This window comes from Schistocerca nitens, chromosome 2, assembly GCF_023898315.1.
Source record: "Schistocerca nitens isolate TAMUIC-IGC-003100 chromosome 2, iqSchNite1.1, whole genome shotgun sequence".
In the NCBI taxonomy this organism is placed as follows: Eukaryota; Metazoa; Arthropoda; class Insecta; order Orthoptera; family Acrididae; genus Schistocerca; species Schistocerca nitens.
In genome coordinates, this window is record NC_064615.1 from 395,503,274 (window position 1) to 395,524,101 (window position 20,828).

General features: G+C 42.8%; 1 protein-coding gene and 2 non-coding genes across 3 annotated transcripts in view; 2 read left to right on the forward strand and 1 right to left on the reverse strand.

Annotated features, from left to right (window-relative positions):
• Positions 1-20,828, reverse strand: part of LOC126236242 (ATP-binding cassette sub-family C member 4-like) — a 180,777-nt gene that overhangs the window by 12,961 nt on the left and 146,988 nt on the right. Inside the window, exons 20-22 of the mRNA XM_049945385.1 lie at positions 15,872-15,999; positions 11,664-11,909; positions 3,314-3,483 (exon numbers count right to left, since the gene is read on the reverse strand). Of these exons, the coding sequence (XP_049801342.1) occupies positions 3,314-3,483; positions 11,664-11,909; positions 15,872-15,999 (544 nt within the window). The remainder of the gene's footprint in view (positions 1-3,313; positions 3,484-11,663; positions 11,910-15,871; positions 16,000-20,828) is intronic.
• Trnat-ugu (transfer RNA threonine (anticodon UGU)) lies at positions 5,894-5,968 on the forward strand. The gene has a single exon. It is a non-coding gene; the product is annotated as a tRNA-Thr (tRNA).
• Positions 14,778-14,851, forward strand: Trnar-gcg (transfer RNA arginine (anticodon GCG)). The gene has a single exon. It is a non-coding gene; the product is annotated as a tRNA-Arg (tRNA).

Sequence of the window (20,828 nt, forward strand, 5' to 3'; positions counted from 1 at the left end):
TTTGCTTGACGTATTCCAATCTCTGTCTTCCTCTACAGTTTTTGCCCTCTACAGCTCCCTCTAGTACCATGGAAGTCATTCCCTCATGTCTTAGCAGATTCCTATCATCCTGTCGCTTCTTCTTATCAGTGTTTTCCACATATTCTTTTCCTCTCCGATTGTGTGTAGAACCTCCTCATTCCTTACCTTATCAGTCCACCTAATTTTCAACATTCGTCTATAGTACCACATCTCAAATGCTTCGATTCTCTTCTGTTCCGGTTTTCCCATAGTCCATGTTTCACTACCATACAATGCTGTACTCCAGACGTACATCCTCAGAAATTTCTTCCTCAAATTAAGGCCGGTATTTGATAATAGTAGACTTCTCTTGGCCAGAAATGCCTTTTTTGCCACAGCGAGTCTGCTTTTGATGTCCTCCTTGCTCCGTCCGTCATTGGTTATTTTACTGCCTAGGTAGCAGAATTCCTTAACTTCATCGACTTCGTGACCATTAATCCTGATGTTAAGTTTCTCGCTGTTCTCATTTCTACTACTTCTCATTACCCTCGTCTTTCTCCGATTTACTCTCAAACCATACTGTGTACTCATTAGACTGTTCATTCCGTTCAGTAGATCATTTAATTCTTCTTCACTTTCACTCAGGATAGCAATGTCATCAGCGAATCGTATCATTGATATCCTTTCACCTTGTATTTTAATTCCACTCGTGAACCTTTCTTTTATTTCCATCATTGCTTCATCGATGCACAGATTGAAGAGTAGGGGCGAAAGGCTACAGCCTTGTCTTACACCCTTCTCAATACGAGCACTTCGTTCTTGATCGTCCACTCTTATTATTCCCTCTTGGTTGTTGTACATATTGTATATGACCCGTCTCTCCCTATAGCTTACCCCTACTTTTTTCAGAATCTCGAACAGCTCCCTATAGCTTACCCCTACTTTTTTCAGAATCTCGAACAGCTTGCACCATTTCATATTGTCGAACGCTTTTTCCAGGTCGACAAATACTATTAAAGTATCTTGATTTTTCTTTAGCCATGCTTCCATTATTAGCCGTAACGTCAGAATTGCCTCTCTCGTCCCTTTACTTTTCCTAAAGCCAAACTGATCGTCACCTAGCGCATTCTCAATTTTCTTTTCCATTCTTCTGTATATTATTCGTGTAAGCAGCTTCGATGCATGAGCTGTTAAGCTGATTGTGCGATAATTCTCGCACTTGTCAGCTCTTGCCGTCTTCGGAATTGTGTGGATGATGCTTTTCCGGAAGTCAGATGGTATGTCGCCAGACTCATACATTCTACACACCAACGTGAATAGTCGTTTTGTTGCCACTTCCCCCAATGATTTTAGAAATTCTGATTGAATGTTATCTATCCCTTCTGCCTTATTTGACCGTAAGTCCTCCAAAGCTCTTATAAATTCTAATGCTGGATCCCCTATCTCTTCTAAATCGACTCCTGTTTCTTCTTATATAGCTTCAGACAAATTTTCTCCGTCATAGAGGCTTTCAATGTATTCTTTCCACCTATCTGCTCTCTCCTCTGCATTTAACAGTGGAATTCCCGTTGCACTCTTAATGTTAGCACCGTTGCTTTTAATGTCACCAAAGGGTGTTTTGACTTTCCTGTATGCTGAGTCTGTCCTTCCGACAATCATATCTTTTTCGATGTCTTCACATTTTTCCTGCAGCCATTTCTTCTTAGCTTCCCTGCACTTCCTATTTATTTCATTCCTCAGCGACTTGTATTTCTGTATTCCTGATTTTCCCGGAACATGTTTGTACTTCCTCCTTTCATCAATCAACTGAAGTATTTCTTCTGTTACCCATGGTTTCTTCGCAGCTACCTTCTTTGTACCTATGTTTTCCTTCCCAACTTCTGTGATGGCCCTTTTTAGAGACGTCCATTCCTCTTCAACTGTACTGCCTACTGCGTTATTCCTTATTGCTGTATCTATAGCGTTAGAGAACTTCAAACGTATCTCGTCATTCCTTAGTACTTCCGTATCCCACTTCTTTGCGTATTGATTCTTCCTGACTAATGTCTTGAACTTCAGCCTACTCTTCATCACTACTATATTGTGATCTGAGTCTATATCTGCTCCTGGGTACGCCTTACAATCCAGTATCTGATTTCGGAATCTCTGTCTGACCATGATGTAATCTAATTGAAATCTTCCCGTATCTCCCGGCCTTTTCCAAGAATACCTCCTCCTCTTGTGATTCTTGAACAGGGTATTCACTATTACTAGCTGAAACTTGTTACAGAACTCAATTAGTCTTTCTCATCTTTCATTCCTTGTCCCAAGCCCATATTCTCCTGTAACATTTCTTCTACTCCTTCCCCTACAACTGCATTCCAGTCGCCCATGACTATTAGATTTTCGTCCCCCTTTACATACTGCATTACCCTTTCAATATCCTCATACACTTTCTCTATCTGTTCATCTTCAGCTTGGGATGTCGGCATGTATACCTGAACTATCGTTGTCGGTGTTGGTCTGCTGTCGATTCTGATTAGAACAACCCGGTCACTGAACTGTTCACAGTAACACACCCTCTGCCCTACCTTCCTATTCATAACGAATCCTACACCTGTTATACCATTTTCTGCTGCTGTTGATATTACCCGATACTCATCTGACCAGAAATCCTTGTCTTCCTTCCACTTCACTTCACTGACCCCTACTATATCTAGATTGAGCCTTTGCATTTCCCTTTTCAGATTTTCTAGTTTTCCTATCACGTTCAAGCTTCTGACATTCCACGCCCCGACTCGTAGAACGTTATCCTTTCGTTGATTATTCAATCTTTTTCTCATGGTAACCTCCCCCTTGGCAGTCCCCTCCCAGAGATCCGAATGGGGGACTATTCCGGAATCTTTTGCCAATGGAGAGATCATCATGATACTTCTTCAATTACAGGCCACATGTCCTGTGGATACACGTTACGTGTCTTTAATGCAGTGGTTTCCATTGCCTTCTGCATCCTCATGTCGTTGATCATTGCTGATTCTTCCGCCTTTAGGGGCAATTTCCCACCCCTAGGACAAGAGAGTGCCCTGAACCTCTATCCGCTCCTCCGCCCTCTTTGACAAGGCCGTTGGCAGAATGAGGCTGACTTCTTATGCCGGAAGTCTTCGGCCGCCAATGCTGATTATTTATCAAAATTTAGGCAGTGGCGGGGATCGAACCCGGGACCGAACACGTTTTGATTATGAATCAAAGACGCTAACCCTAGACCACGGGTCCTAGAACAGTAACAGAAATCTGTTCAGAGAGTTGTTGAGAGGTGGAGGTGCGGGATACTGACTTGTTGTCGACGTTGGCCGTCGCCTCGTCCAGCATGAGGATGCGGTTGTCGCGCAGGATGGCGCGCGCCAGGCACACCAGCTGGCGCTGGCCCACGCTGAAGTTGCTGCCCTGGTCCAGCACGCGCGTCTGCAGCCCCAGGCTGTCGTGCAGCGACTCGCGCAACTCCACCTGAAAAACAAGACCGTCGCTTTTCAGCTCGTTCACATTTATCACCCGCAAGTGCTTGCTATACCTACAGCGTTATTGACAGCCACTGCATACACAAAAATTACGGCGGCTGATAACAGCACGCCGAATGATGACGAGATTAGAGAAAGATTAACACAACTATTAACTGTCCAAGTATGGAGTCCTATCACTGACAACTGAATGCACACCGGGGACGGAGCTGATTTGACTCAGAAAGTTTGCTTACGGCGGAGAAGATGCAAGTGGACGAGACACCGTTGGTAGTGGCTCGCCATGTTCGTATTTCTCGACAGGGATTCCTTCGCTCGGCCGCCGCTGGCGCCCAATACAAACGCTGCTGTGGCAGACAGCGCGGGCGCGCCTTCACAGTCCGTGCACTCTTCACTCAGGGATAATGGGTAATTTTCAGCGCTGAGATAAACTGTGTGAGGTGATCGCTGAGAGTGTAAAGAGCAAATAAATGAACATTTATCAACAACTGACTTCATCAGAGAAGGTGCGTCTTTGCCTATCTTCATGGGAAATGCTCATTGATGGTTTTGCGTTCGAATCAGGAGCGAATAGAAACAATTCTGCACAGCCTCCATACAGTCTGTCGCAGTTTTACGTTAGAGTAGCAAACAGCTTCTGACGATTTCCCATCACAAACTTTCCGACTAGGTCGTAGATCAGTTCAAAACTTTAAACTTATCAAATTAAACTATACGGCTCTAGAGACCATTCCAAATCTCAGGCATCTACTCGTACCGGTATTATGTATGTATGCAGACTGAAACAACGAATGAAAATTTGCACCTCCTTCTGGTATCATATACTTCCATTTGATTAAAGCACCTATGCCTAAGTTTCAGGCAGGATCTCCCGTTTCGTTCGATGCTGAGGTGCTATTCCAATACAGGTGGAGTGCCTCTGCAATACTATTTGAGCTTATGGGCAATACAAAATGAGCTGAGGCGTGAATAGGAATTTGAGCTGAGGAGGGAGACATTGTGGAGTAGTCGGTGCAGTTATGAAAATCGACTGTCGCAGGGTGGTGTAGTGGTTAGCGCACCTGCCTAATGAATGCAAGACCTTGGTTCGAATACCAGCGTTGGTAAATATTTTTATTTGCCATTTCAGCCTGCATATGTAGACATCACAGATGTTTGAGACTTAGAAAGATCTTTGGAACCATATAGTTTCATTTCATTAAAGCGCCTATGGCTGAGTTTCAGGCAGGATACCCCATTTCATTCGATGCTGAGGTGCACATGCACAAGCTTTTGAGGCGTTACCGAGTCTGTGGCCAGGTTACAAGAAAACGTGGCATTAGGATGAAGTGCATTCTCTAAGAGGTGAATAATTATTAAAATAAATCTACAAGAGCGTTCGAAAAAATTACAGATGTGAAAGATAAGCTACACAATTCCCTATTAACTCACAGCCGCAAGCTTCCATGATCAAAAGGATTCAGAGATAGCGCTTTTTTTATCTTAGAAACATAACAGTGACGATGCTCTGATCCCGGTATTCGAGTGACGCAGCAAATATGTTTTCCTACATTGGCGTTGGATTACACAAGAATTCAACCACTTTGTATGCATTGGGCGAATTTCTATAGGGTCTATGTTTTCTTCTGAAGCGTAAAGCTTGTATCTTATGCCAGACACCACTCCTTTTCTAACGGTGCATATTTGCATTTGTACGCACTGCATCACCTAATTCTCATCTTACACTCTTCACAGTCTCATAAAAACAACTTGGCTAAAAATGAAATGATAATTAAATGGACACCCTAGCTGCAAACAGGCGTTGATGTACTTCATTAAGGACATGTTGAAAATGTGTGTCCCGACCGGGACTCGAACCCGGTATCTCCTGCTTACATGGCATACGCTCTATCTATCTGAGCCACCGCGGGCGCAGAGGATAATGCGTCTGCAGGGACTTATCCCTTGCACGCTCCCCGTGAGATCCACATTCCCAACATGTCCACACCACTACATTCGTAGTGCGCCTAATAGATGTTTGCCCATCATACTCATTACTCGTGGCAGATTAATCTACCAAGTACCGTACGAGTTCGGGCATAGCGTGTGCGTTCGCACGAGAAGGTCAATGGCCGGGAAGCCATATTTTAACTATATATGACGGTAGTATCTGTTCCCGAAAGAACAGTTACCGTGGATGACCATGCAGCTTTGCTAGAAATGAAATGATAATTACATGGACACCCTAGCTGCAAACAGCCGTTGATGTACTTCATTGGGGACATCTGCCACGAGTAATGAGTGTGACGGGCAAACATCTATTAGGCGCACTACGAATGTAGTGGTGTGGACATGTTGGGAATGTGGATCTCACGGGGAGCGTGCAAGGGATGAGTCCCTGCAGACGCACTATCCTCTGTGCCCGCGGTGGCTCAGATGGATAGAGCGTCTGCCATGTAAGCAGGAGATCCCGGGTTCGAGTCCCGGTCGGGGCACACATTTTCAACATGTCCCCAATGAAGTACATCGACGCCTGTTTGCAGCTAGGGTGTCCATTTAATCATCATTTCATTTCTAGCAAAGCTGCATGGTCATCCACGGTAACTGTTCTTTCGGGAACAGATACTACCGCCATATATACTACCGTCATATATAACTTTGCTGAAGACCATCTGATCCCGATAATCAGTCATTTCGCCTTGTCAGTGCTACTTAACAACAGCAAGTTCGTGTACTCAACTTCCGTACAAGTCACTACTAGTCTTACACTCTTGCACGCTTCTGTAAGAGAGAACGAGTCTCGTCATACTTGTGGAACTACAGCGGGAAGGAAGGATGGCGATTTAGCACTGACCTAACAGCGGCGCCTTGATTTATAAAGTACGCAACCCGCAACATTAGACTCATACTCGCACCGTTCCTGATTTCCAATTAGCGACTCCACTGAACTACAGGTTCAACACTGCTGAGCCCGACGGGCTGACTTCAGCAATCGCTATATACCTTGGATTGTTTGGGTTCTGACGCTGTTCGTGAGAAATTATGCTGATCCCTAGATGTGGCAGCGAGTTCATCACTGTTCTGCAGTCAGAATCGATGCGAAATTGTTCATAAAGATGCCAAAAGAGTGTTCTCAATATTTTCTTTGTTACTTTCTTGCACAACCCTTAACCAACTGCAGACTGTGGCACTTCGCCCGACCGCCGCTGGCGCCAGGTACAAATGCTGCGGTGGCAGATTGCACATGCACGCTGCCACCGTGCACGCTTTGCATGTGTTGGTAATTTGCAGCGCTGAGACAAACTGAGTGAGGTCATTGCTGAGAGCGTAAAGGACAGTCGGTCTTACACGGCAGAGCTACTGCAGTACTCTGTGAAGGAAACCACCACGGTATACTGTAGATGTGTACATCTATACATAATTTAGGAAGCTAAAACATCAGTCGAAAAAAGATAATACCGTTTCCTGTAATAGAAAAGAGGAAAAAGTATGAAATTTCAAGGTCGGAAAGATGTCCTCTCCAGGGATTTAGGTCTTCTCAAGCTCTGTGGGGGGCAACACAGCCCTTCAGCCATAAAGCTACGGATTGTGCACTCCAGTTGGCCTTAGTGCACAAGAACATGACGAACTGAAGAGACAAAGACTCCCTTGGTTCAATCCTAGAAGAATACGACAAACTGAAGAGACAAAGACTGCCGTGGTCCAATCCTAGGCCATTGAAAGTCGGTTCTACCGACCAATTTGAGAGCAGTTCTGGGAGATTTCTCACATCCATACAGTCTCCTGGTTGCACATTTTCCACTGTAATCAGACACGAAGTTTCATAAGCAAACAAAGTATTGTATATGTAATCAAAGTCGTTATTTTTTATGTTTATTCCCTCTTTTTCAACTTTGTGGAAAATCAAAATGGCATTTTTTGTTGATTATTCTTGTAGACACTCAACACGATTTTCTCGATAGTTTTGAATATTTATATTTCTAATTTTTAATGTAATTTATTATTAATTTATTTGTGGAATATAATATTTTTTAAATATTTTAGGCTTATATTTTATAATTCTTTGATTACCCTACATGTAATTATGTGATAAAACTACAGGTTGTTGAATAAAAGTGATAACGTCAGTTTTCATATTATTAATATGAAAAGACTCATAACTATTGAAATATGCAGACTGTTTAGGAATGAATGTAATCTGCCGTTTTTTATACTTCGTGTTGATATTAGTACCAGGAGCATGGTATGTTCTCATACACTCCGAATCATCTACATCAAAAAGGGCAATTTTAGCACTCTGCACCATCTTCGATGAAGTTCTGCGGACGCCTACGTGTACACCTAGCTGTAGTGAGCATCGTCATCTCCGGTATGACGACCAGCCATAAATTTTTAATTAACATCTCGAAAAGACAAAATTACATACCTATTCGTTTATTTCTGTGTAGACGGATGTCTGCAGTCATGGTATACATTGAAATCCCGCGATAGAGTGCCTTAGGACGTCACTGGAATTCCAAAACACAGTGGCGCAACCCACTGATAAAATGGAGTTCTCGTTGTATGTATTTGGAGGGGAACAATACTGCAACAATCCGTATTGAATTGGAGGAAGTGTTTGGCAGTAATGCACAATCATATGACACAGTGGCCCAGACGCTTCCGCTATGGTCGAACACGTCTGAATAACGAAGAACGAAGTGTCAGATCATCTGTTCGAAAAGAACCGAGAGGGGAAGACAAGTGGATGCCATGATGCTCCAAGACCGGCGTATAACACGCGAGGCGATTGTGGAAATAATGAAAATCAGTCACGGACCAGTTTTCAACATCTTGTACACATTTTGAACATGACAGTTATCAACCCGCCAGGTTCCGAGACACTCAAAAAGCCCACCAAATGGACACAGTAGCAGAAACGTTGCAGTCATTTCAACACGAACCCAGATGACTTCTTTAGCTGCCTAATCACAGTTATAGGCGGCTATGTTCTCGCAGCGAAGCAAGCATTAGAATCATATGGGATAAACACTGCCGAAAAAGGAGAAGACCCAGCCGTTATTGGGCAAGACGATACTGGTGTTTGTTGGGACTGCCATGGTGTGGCGCTAACAGACTGTGTTCGTAATGCGCAAACCGACATCTCCTGACGAGGTTAGGGGATGTTGTCAACACGAAGCGTCGTATGAACTGTCTAAAGAGGTGCTTTTTGCTTCGCAACAATGACACAACTCATTTTACAGAGGACACACACATGCTGGTTCTTTTCGATATCAAATTTTACTTGAATGCCACCCCTCCCTCCCTCCTTCACGGATTCTCCTGTACTTTATCTTTCCTTGTATGAAGAAACTATTGCATAGCAAGCGTTTCCGTAATGAGGAAAAGGGTATTTTCGAGACAGATCATTTCGTAAACAGTCAAAATGAAGACGTTTACAACAAAGGGTTTCATCATTGGGGAAAATGTGTAGCATTGCAGGGCGAATATGTGGAAGTGGACTATGACTATCACCGTGTCCCATGGTCGCAGCTTGTTTTCCCCCTGATGATATTTAAAGCTTTCTTACTATATATATATATATATATATATATATATATATATATATATATATATATATATATATATATATATATTTGGTGTTGGGTACCACAGCTACAAATTTATTGAAAGGTAGTTCCATTTTCCTCCATGGCACTATTATGATCAGTTATTCATTTTCTCAATGTCGCTGATTTCAACGGTACGCCATTCTAGAGAGCTTACTCACGTGACGTGGATTGTGTGTTACTCATATACTCGTATTTTACGAAGTGAAGTGTGCGGGTAGGGATAGTGTACATCTGTCATATTGGTATATAACTGCAGGCTAGTAAACTCGAGCGAGAACAACGTTCCATGCTCGTCGACGATTTAATTAAAACTATTACCGTAATGGCATGTGTAAGTAAATAAAAACTAATGATACTTTGCACAGAACGCTTCTTCCGTGGGGTTGATTTGAGATGGTCTGATCTACAGGAACAGCTGCTTACTGTCATCCGTCACGTTTCTAATCACAGGCTCCTCTCAATCATTAGACAGCAAGGTGACATCCGATTTAAGCACTATAATTTTCGAACTTCTGAGTTGTTGCATTGTATTTTGGTATTCTTGCTGCGCTGAACCAACTAAACAAATCTTTGTTTACAGTGCGAGTGTTGTCAGGCATAGATGATATGAAAATGAAAGAAATTAGTATGCTATGCTCTTATTCATTCCATAATGCTATAAGGGATTATTTTTTGGGGTAATTCATCAAGACAAGGTACAGTTTTCTAGATATAAAAAGGTGTAATAAGACCCATTTGTGGCGTTAACTCAGGAACATCCAGTAGAGGAAATTTGTCATTGCAAATATATCTCTTTTTCAAATGAAAATCTCAGTCCAAAGAATCAGTACAAGAAATAAGAATAATCTTCACAAAGATTTAATGTCTCCTTGCTGTAGAAAGGTGTCAGTTGTTCAGGTACACACATTTTCCATAACTTGCCAGCAGCCATAAAGGGTTTAACACTAATAACGTTCAGTTTAAAAGGAGCCTAAGGGATTTATTGGTGACCAACTCCTTCTGTTCCACTGACAAATCTCTAAGTAGAATCAATTGATGGGTGTGTGTTACTAATAATATCAAATAATGCGAGTATCAGTTCGACCTAAGTTGTGTGCAAATTCACTGCAGCAATGCGATCATTTTAAATAAGTATTGAAAAATTATTCCTCTATTTGATGACACATGGTTACAGTAGCTTGAGAACTGACATATGCACCTCTCTGTATTTAACAGTAGTATGTTTTGTGACAAGCTATTTACTACCTTTTAAATGAAAATATGTTTAAGATTTTTTTTTTACTTATTCCACACCGATTCAGGACCATTTTACCTTATATCTATGGAAGGTACACAACATATTTGTTTTTATTTATAAATATTTATTGTGTATTGGTGTATTCTGAAATTTTCTAAATCCTGGAGGCTCCCCTAAGTATATATGTATTGGAACGGGAAGTACCAAGTGTCCCAGAAGTCTTTCCATGATTATAAACATTCATAAAGCGTAAAATATGACACATAAAGAAATACTTTTTATCTTCAGCTGCATGTGACATGTTCAAGATTTGTATACTTACATACTTACTGATACTTTGTTTGCAACAGAGCCCAGTGACGTAACAAGAGCGGAGTCGGACACCATTTGCAGACATGTACTCAAACCAGGAGAAAACCCAATACGTCCTCTGGTATCACGAGACACAGCCACCAAAAACAATACAGAAAAAATTCCACGCGGCATACCACAGACAGCCACTGGAAGTTAAAAGGATGAAGATGTGAATACGAAGTTTAAGGAAACAGGTAGCATCTGTGATTTCCCTAGAACAGACAGGCCTGGACACAATGAGCGGACAGTTTAGACAGTGAGAGATACATTAGTGAGAAGTCCCAAGAAATCAATCTGGAATTTTCTCTGCACTGTTTTTGATTACTCTGTCTCGAGATACCAGAGGACAAATTAGACTTTCATCTGATTTTAGTACATGTTCTTTGCAAATGGTGTCCGATTTCGCTGTTGTTACGTCCCTAGGCCCTGTAACAAAATAACTAAAAGTGTGTATATACACAAAAACTTAAATACGTCACATGCAATTCAAGATAAAAAGTATTTTTCTACGAATTATATTATATGCTTTATGAATGTTTGTAACCAGGGAAAGACTTTTGGGACACCTGTCACATCTAACGGCTCTGTGCTCTCTCGTCAGATCTCTCCACCAGTGAGCTCGTGGGAGACGTAATGCAGCAGCTACTGAGCCAGTCTCCGTAGTGAAGCTCGCAATTTTCGAATTACGATAGGTGCAAGTAAGCCGGAATAGATTACCATAAGGTGCCACATCGACATTACAAGTTTCGGTTGCCGCAAGCGATAACACAGCATTCACTTTCCTGACAACTGAGACTACACTTATTGAGAAATTTATGCTGGAATTACTTTGTCTGTGTTGTCGTATAAACCTCTCTTCCTTTCAATATTCATTTAAATGAACCCGTTTTGGAGGCTGATGTGGAATTTCTTTGAGCAATGTATAAACAGGTGGAGAAAACTACTGTTGTTGGTGAAATAAACTACAAAAACATCTTCGTACTTTACCTCATCAAGAGTTCTCCAGAGGACTTCGTCAGAAAATTCGTCGAAGGGGTCCAGGTTGAAGCGCAGCGTGCCGGCGAACAGCACGGGGTCCTGCGGGATGATGGAGAGGCGAGCTCGCAGGTCCCGCAGGCCGACCTTGGCTGTGTCCAGGCCGTCGATCATCAGCTCACCTTCCAGGAACGCCAGCCTGAAGAGCGCCGAGATCAGCGACGACTTCCCGGCTCCCGTGCGTCCCACCACGCCCACCTGCAAGGCGTAAAGAGGTCTCTAGGTGTGTGGCAGAGTGAATGTTATACTTCGCAGGAGTTCTTTATGTAATTAGACCACAATAAAGCACAGACAGCAGTCGCAAAAAATCGATTTTCATTGCTTCATATGCATCTCGAATCACGTCGGGCCATCTTCAGAGCCTGTTTAAAGTGAATCTATACAATACCTATGCATTAAAGAAAAAAAAATCCCAACACAAAGAATTAGTTTTACGAGATAAAATTGTACATCTGGAACATGTCTATCCAGATTTTGCTCCAAACACACAAGAGTGAATCTAATAGCGCCACTATGCGGAAGCAAATCAGGTTTGCTTTAAATATGTGCTGTAATGGTCGTGAGTGTTAGTTACCTTTAAGGCTGGACCTAATGGGTTGATTTAGCCAAGAACACCTTTAAGACGACGAACACGCGATTGTCAACTACTCACTGAGTTTGAAAGGGGTCGTGTAATAGGGCTACTAGAAGCTGGATGTTCCTTCCGCGATATTTCTGAAATACTTGGTACGAATACAGTCACTGTACATGGCTGCTCGCAGTGATGGTCACGGGAAGGTACGGTCGCAGGAAGACTGGGCTCTGGACGGCCACATGGCATTGCCAAGAGGGAAGACCACCGGGTTCGGAGCATGGCTCTGGCACATCGGGCTGCGTCTGCTGCAGAAATCTGAGCAGCTGTTGGGACCATAGTGGCACAACGAACTGTTACTCATCGGTTACTTCAAGCACAGATCCCAGCCAGACGCTCCGTAGCGTCCATTCCACTGCCCCAAACCACCAGTGTTTGCGACTTCGGTGGTGTCAAAAATGGTTCAAATGGCTCTGAGCACTATGGGACTTAACATCTATGGTCATCAGTCCCCTAGAACTTAGAACTACTTAAACCTAACTAACCTGAGGTCATCACACAACACCCAGCCATCACGAGGCAGAGAAAATCCCTGACCCCGCCGGGAATCGAACCCGGGAACCCGGGCGTGGGAAGCGAGAACGCTACCGCACGACCACGAGATGCGGGCTCGGTGGTGTCAACGGAGAGCTTATTGGAGGGCAGATTGAAGGTTGTAAGGGGTCCGCAGGCCCTTACTGCTAAGTTTGCGCTCACACAGGTCGACAGGGCAACTATCGAGTAGTGTGTGCAGGGCGCGAGAGCTAGAGGGGATTCACCGGAGTGCCGAGTGCTGCTTGGGTAGATTCCCGCGAGGCGGGAAGAACTGGGCGAAGAGCAGTTAGTGTGGAGAGTGCAGGGTCAGGGTGTGGTAGGTTCCCGCGAGGCGGGCAGAGCTGTGCAGAAGCCAGCAGTTGAATTAATGCAAATTATCGACAAAGGGAGTGGCCATCGCCGCGGTTTAACCCCTTTGTGTTAGTATTATACGGGAAAGTGAGAAAGTTTAATTACAGAGTGATCTCAGTGGTATTAAGTACCGTTAGTGAACTTCCGCGTCTACCGCGCCGGCATTACTTGGATTACAGTGATTGGATGTTGCGTGTGACGATTAAGAATAACTTGAGAGACCTGTGCTGAGATTAGCCGTCATTTACAGTGTATTGACGAAGGCAGTGACTGTCTCCTTATTTTGTGCTTTTGCTAAGAATATAGATCTTGTTTGTGAAACTGTGTTGTGTCCTTCTTACCACCAAACAGTACTTATTACAGTATTTGCAAAGGACAATACGGAATGTAACATCCCCTGAGCAGTCCAATCCGATTGCCAGCCCATTAGGTACACGGTCACATTAATTAATTATCTAATTTTGGGCTGCTATTCAGATCCCGAACGAGCGGATAAATAAAAGGGTATGTTACAAGGTCTCTGGTCTCTTGTGTTTTATGATGAGAGCTGGTGCCAGTGATGGCCGTGTGTTGGTTAGAAGGATGCCAGGTGAGCGCCTGCAACCAGCTTGTCTGCAGCCTAGGGGTGCGATTTCGTATGACAGCAGGAGCAGTCTCGTTGTCATTCTAAGCGCCCTTACTGCAAATTTGTACGTCGATCTGGTGCTGTAGCTCATTAACAGCATTCCAGGGGGTGTTTTCGAACAGGATAATGCTCGCTCACGCACTGCTGTTGTAACCCAACATGTTCTACAGAGGGTCGACATATTCTCTTGGCTCATAGATCATTAAAACTCGCATCCGGCCATCCCAATTTAGGTTTTCCGTGATTTCCCTAAATCGCTTCAGGCAAATGTCGTGATGGTTCCTTTGAAAGGCCACGGCCGACTTCCTTCCCCATCCTTCCCTAATCTGATGGGACTGCTGACTTCGCTGTTTCGTCCCCTCCCCCAAATCAACCAACCAACCGTCCCCGTGTTGACCGACCAAGTGAAGCAGGCATGGAACTACTTCCACGAAACTGACATATGGCACCAGTACGACACAATGCATGCATGAAACTTCCTGGCAGATTAAAACTGTGTGTCCGCAATATCCTTTCTTCCAGGCGTGCTAATTCTCCAAGGTCTGCAGAAGAGCTTCTGTGAAGTTTGGAAGGTAGGAGACGAGATACTGGCAGAAGTACAGCAGTGAGGACGGGGCGCAAGTCGTGCTTGGGTAGCTCAGTTGGTAGAGCACTTGCCCGCGAAGGCAAAGGTCCCGAGTTCGAGTCTCGGTCTGGCACACGGTTTTAATCTGCCAGCAAGTTTCATATCAGCGCACACTCCGTTGTAGAGTGAAAATCTCATTCTGGAAACATCCCCCAGGCTGTGGTTAAGCCATGTCAACGCTATATCCTTTCTTCCAGGAGTGCTAGTTCTCCAAGGTACGCAGAAGAGTTTCTGTGAAGTTTGGAGGGTAGGAGACGAGATACTGGCAGAAGTAAAGCTTTGAGGACGGGGTGCGAGTCGTGCTGGGGTAGCTCAGTTGGTAGAGCACTTGCCCGCGAAGGCAAAGGTCCCGAGTTCGAGTCTCGGTCCGGCAAGCAGTTTTAGTCAGCCAGGAAGTTTCATATCAGTGCACACGCCGCTGCAGAGTGAAAATCCCATTCTGGACAATGCATGCATCTTTGGATGCTTGTTCTCAACATTCTGGCGGTTACACTAGTTATTAAGGTGCCTGCATTCCAAATTTACAAAAGCTTTTCTCGCATATATACTAATCTGTGATCCTGCAACGTTAATCACTTAAATATCGAGAGAAATGCATTCCCGAAAATTAATTAATCTACGTCAATTATTTCGTGGTGGTCGGGTTTTTTCTATCGTTTTACGTAGCTCTTGAGTATTTCCTTTGTGGCAAAAATTTTGCAGCATCATGTTCGTGATTCTAAACTAGCTTGTATATGTAAATGTTGTGCCACGATGGCTCTCCAAACCGGACAACTGACTTTTTGCATCAATGTTCTTACCAACTGGTCTAAGTGGGCATGGCTTAGAGCCTCACCAAAAATATTGGCCTTTACAGTCCTCGAGTGCGTCTCTTCATCTTTCCAAATTGTACAGACCTGCTTCTTCAAATTTATGGAGTTTGAAAATAAGACAGACATGGAGTAAAATTTAAGCTTTGAAGCCAGCTGGCAGGTACGCGTAGACAGCTCAGCTCTAACAAGATACCGAGGAAATAGGCTGTAGTTCGCATCTGTTCCACAGTTTTAATCTATCACATTGCTGTGCACACTTCGTTTAAGAGTGAAAGATGGCATCCGCATGACGAAATTTGCTTCAGTTATAACCAAAGTGATTCCATACTGAAGAAGTACGTAAATGCAGCAGGCATGAAATGGTTTTAAGAGCGATTGTGATTAGCAGTTGAAGAGGAACGCACAGAATTCATAATGCATTCTACAGAAACGAAAATGATTTTTTAATGACTGAGAGTGGCATTAATTTATCACTAAATAATATGAAACTGTCACAGCTGTAAAAAAAAGTCTCATTATAGATGAAGAGCTTTATACACTTTTTACTTTTGTTGCTGTGGGTCAAACAGATTAATGACTTACCTTCTCACCGTGTTTAATTCGCAGATTCAAGTCTATGATAACAGGATCGGTCTGTGGCCCGTATCTCATGTAGATGTGTCGGAACTCTATTTCCCCTTTTGATGGCCAGTCTTTGGGTGTTTTCTGTTCTGAAATAAAAAAAAAAAAACGACGGATAGTATTAGCAAAATGAACTAACAATAAAGTCTCTGTATCCAGAAAGAGATTTTCACTCTGCAGATCAAAACTGTGTGCCAGACAGAGACTCGAACTCGGGACCTTTGCCTTTCGGGGTCAAGTGTCCTACCATCTGAGCTACCCAAACACGACTAACGCCCCGTCCTCACAGCTTTACTTTTGTCAGTGCCTCGTATCCTACATTCCAAACTTCACAGAAGCTGTCCTCCGAACCTTGCAGAACTAGCACTCCTGGAAGAAAGGATACTGCGGAAACATGGCTTAGCCACAACCTTGGGGATGTTTCCAGAATGAGATTTTCACTCTGCACTCCTTTCTTCCAGGAGTGCTAGTTCTGCAATGTTCGCAGGAGAGCTTCTGTGAAGTTTGGAAGGTAGGAGACGAGTCACTGACAGAAGTAAAGCTGTGACGACGGGGCGTTAGTCGTGCTTGGGTAGCTCAGATGGTTGGCCGAGCGGTTCTAGGCGCTTCAGTCCGGAACCGCGCGACTGCTACGGTCGTAGGTTCGAATACTGCCTCGGGCATGGATGTGTGTGATGTCTTTAGGTTAGTTAGGTTTAAGTAGTTCTAAGTGCTAGGGGACTAATGACCGCAGATGTTAAGTCACATAGTGCTCAGAGCCATAAAAAAAAAAAAAGCCGACACGGTAGCTCAGCGTGTTCAGTCAGAGAGCTGGCTGGCCTCTGTAATAAAAAAAAACTTGGTAAAAGGATCAACAATGAACTTCAACGGGTGTCATGTGACGTCCGCAACGTCCAAACACAACTATCAACAACGAACAAAATGCAAAAGCGGTCAGCGCGACAGAATGTCAATCCTGAGGGCCTGGGTTCGATTCCCGGCTAGGTCGGAGATTTTCTCGGCTTAGGGATTGGGTATTGTGTTGTCCTAATCATTATCATTTCATTCCCATCGACGCGCAAGTCGCCGAAGTGGCGTCACATCGAAAGACTTGCACCCGGCGAACGGTCTGCCCGATGGGAGGCCCTAGTCGCACGACATTTACATTTTTTATTAGTTATTAGTACCATATGGAACGTGATGATACGGATAGTTATGGGGTTGACCTCCAGTGGTATAAGTTTTACCAGTATACGACAGCATGTAATCAAATGTTTTATGTTCAGAGTGTACTCTTCTGTATATGACTACAATATTTTACTCCAGTTGTTTCACGGATATTGCACTTGCATTATACCGTGATCATCTATGCGTAACATGAAATACTGACCTCCGTTTAGTAGAATCCTTTTCTACTATTATATGACGTATATACTTTGCTCACTAGTTTAAGTTGATATGGTGTGCACTGTTCTCTTATTTTATTCCTTAATTTATCTGTAACTACATGTAACTTCCTGTACTATTTGTATTATTATGTTATTACATACTACTACTGTGTATAAGACTTGCACCAAGGCCCTTTTTTTGGTTGTGTATTTCATACTGGTACCATTGTTGTCTGTACGTAGGGCCCGAGGATGGCGAAGTTAAACGCTGAAACTCGTTGTCAAAGAAAATAAGGTTGGAAACTAGGTGGCTTGAAGCTGTTGAATTTGACATTCTAATAATAAAGTGGCACACTACCGTTTAGGGCCAGAAATTTGGTATCCAGGTGAAGAATAACGAAAGCAAAACATCGAAAAATATTTGTTTTCTTATTTATAGCACAGCATAATACTCGAAAGTTTTAGTTTACAACATATTCATTTCCGTAAATAGATGGGTTAATCTTTGGAATCATCAGCGCACTTGATGCTGTTAGAATGAGGGATCACATCTGGGTTACCCTACTTGTTCGACTGGTGTCAGTGAATAATTCACTGGGTGAACTGCTGTGGAAGGCTACTGGCATACTGGAGGCACGTAAGTCTCAGGCAGACAATTTCTCTCAAGTTTCTATCAGAGAACTTAGCTAAGGACAGTGAAAGGCTACGACGTTCGGCGATGTTGAAATTTGCTGCTAGTGGACTTGACCGGTTCCCAACAGGGCAGCCCTCACTGCTGCCACTGAGGATGGTACAATCTGTTATTGTCCTCAGAAGGTAAAAGGAGGTAATATGTGCGCAGGATATGATTATTGCTCACTGCACGTCGTAAGAAGGGAGTTTGCACTGGGCACGTCAACACGAATTACATGTTAAAGTAGAACAAAATCACAGACTAGCAGTTTTCCAATACACGATACACAGACTAAACAAAATCCCACTCGGCTGAAGAAAACTACGAAAAAGAACTTAGCCAAAAAATAGGTATAACATCCCTAAAACAAAAACTCAAAGACTAAATCAAAACAAAACTAAAGAAAAATGAAAATAAACGTAGAACACAAGCGCCACAGAACTCCGCAAACAAGACAAACATTACACTACGTACACACAAACACGTGGAATATGAACGCCCGTGACATAACTAATTAAAAGAAGTGATGCAGTTTAACATACAAACACAAGTCAACATACACAATAGCAAATATGCTGAAGAAACAAGGTCTAAACGCAACATACAGAGCATGATATGTTCTCCAGTAACATTTACAATCACCAGTAAAGAAACCAGACAAATACAAAGGAGCTGGTATATACCAGTCAGAATGTTAAGACTACAAATCGGTGAATCTGGGAGAAAGACAAATTTCAAAACTAGATGTCATGAAGCTGGAAATATGAAAATAGTCATTTCTCCTTTCCTGATCAACTAATAAAGCGTGGTCGTGAACCATCTAACATAGAACAGGGTATGAAAATTATTGGGATGAACAATCACAGTAGAAAACTTATAACATTACGGGAAAACCTTCAGACACTGAGAGCCCTTGAAATGACCAACAAAGAAATAAATGACTAAATCCATATAATAAACAAATCATTGATCATGTTAGCCTTTAAAACAATAACAAACAAAGATGCAGAACATAGCCAGATTAAATAATAACTCAGTATCACCAAAGACACACACACACAACAAACAAAAGATTGCCAGACTCTATACAGACCACACAACACACTTACAAGACGATTGAAAAAGACAGAGCGACAGATGGGGACATTAAAGTAAACTACAACTAAGAGAAACACCGTTAAATCGAACTGTGTTCGAAAACCGCCACACCTCGTTACTATCCGTAAAACATCTATGATCTAAGCACCTTCGGATGAGACAGATTGTGTGTGTGTGTGTGTGTGTGTGTGTCTGTGTATGTATGTGTGTGTGTGTGTGTGTGCGTGTGTGTGTGTGTATGTGTATGTATGTGTGTGTCTGTGTGTGTGTGTGTGTGTGTGTGTGTGTGTGTGTGCGTTCGTGCGTGCGTGCGCTCGTTTAGAGACAGGTAGGTGACGCCTTCAGGGAAAAACCTCCATGTATTTGTGCGTGAAATTGTGACGGCGCTACACTGTAGATATGCCACTCCTTAGATGTACTTCTATCATCATTCCTAAGGCTGGTTTGGCGCAGTCTTTCATTCCTATTGCTATTCTCTTCATTTCAGCATAACTGCTTTATCTATAATCTTCTAAGATCTGCCTTGTATATCAATACTAGTGAACCTGTTGACACTTCACAATTGCTAAATATGTAAGGGAATTGGGTAGTCATCCTAATCTCCTTCTCCCCTCTCTCGCTGACCATCTCCTTTTCTTCCTCTCTCTGACCTTCAGCCTTATTTATTGCTGCTGACAGCGAATCCTTGATTCGGAACTGAAGTCACTTAAAATGAGTGGGCAAAATGGTTAGGTTTATTGATATACATTCTATGAGAGGCCTCTGGCTGTTGGTTCTGTGAGGGTAGTAGCTTCAGTGACAAGATTTCGGTTACTTTGAACCTGTACATGGGTAGGATTACGAACTTTCGTTCGATTCAAATTCCGTCGTAACATTATAGGCTAATACTAAACCGATAAGCCATAAACACAACTTCCCTGTTTTCTATTAAAACTGACTGTGAGGAAGAAACAAAATAGTACATAGATGTTTACGCAATTTGTGTTTAAAAATAAGAATATATATATATATGGGAGAAAATTTTGTCTACTAGTTTAAATGCCTTGCTATTGTAGTTAGAACTGACTATGAGATAGAGAACAAAACCGCACATTTTCTCAGCGCAGCATACCACCCCAGTTTCCTTCTCGCTGTCAGTTTTAATAGAAAACATGTACATTGTCACTTAACATATAGCCTATGTCCACCTAAATATTTATTAGAGTATCGTTAAAAAAATTCACGTAAATCAGGCAAGATCTTTTCGAGATTATTGTTGATAATGTTTCCCATAGAGGTTCCAATATTGTGACCTTCCAGGGAGGGGGGGGGGGCGTTCTGAAATTTAGACATGTTAAAACGTTATTTCAACACTATTACATCCACGTCGTTGTTCCTGGATCATGCCAAACGTAGTTTGTAAATAGACGTGGAAACTGCTAAGTGTGGTATACTGTACAATCAAATTTGCAACACTAAAGTAGATTTCGAACATGAAAATCAGCGTTAGAGCACAAAGGTTTACATTTATATCGTAAATGAAATGTAAAATTAAATGCGTCAGTCCTTAACTGCAAAAAGAGGCACACTTGGTTTTATTTTATCGATTACATTGTCATCTACCACGAATGGTAAACAATAGTTGGAGTAATTCGTACGTGTTTTTTAGTGTAGTCAGAATACGCAATAGAAATAGGGGGGGGGGGGGGGGCAGTTCCCATTTGAAAATACAAATTTGACCTCGCCCACGTCGGAGGGGTGGTCAATAGGTGGTGGCCAGTCGTAGCACAGACACGTGTCC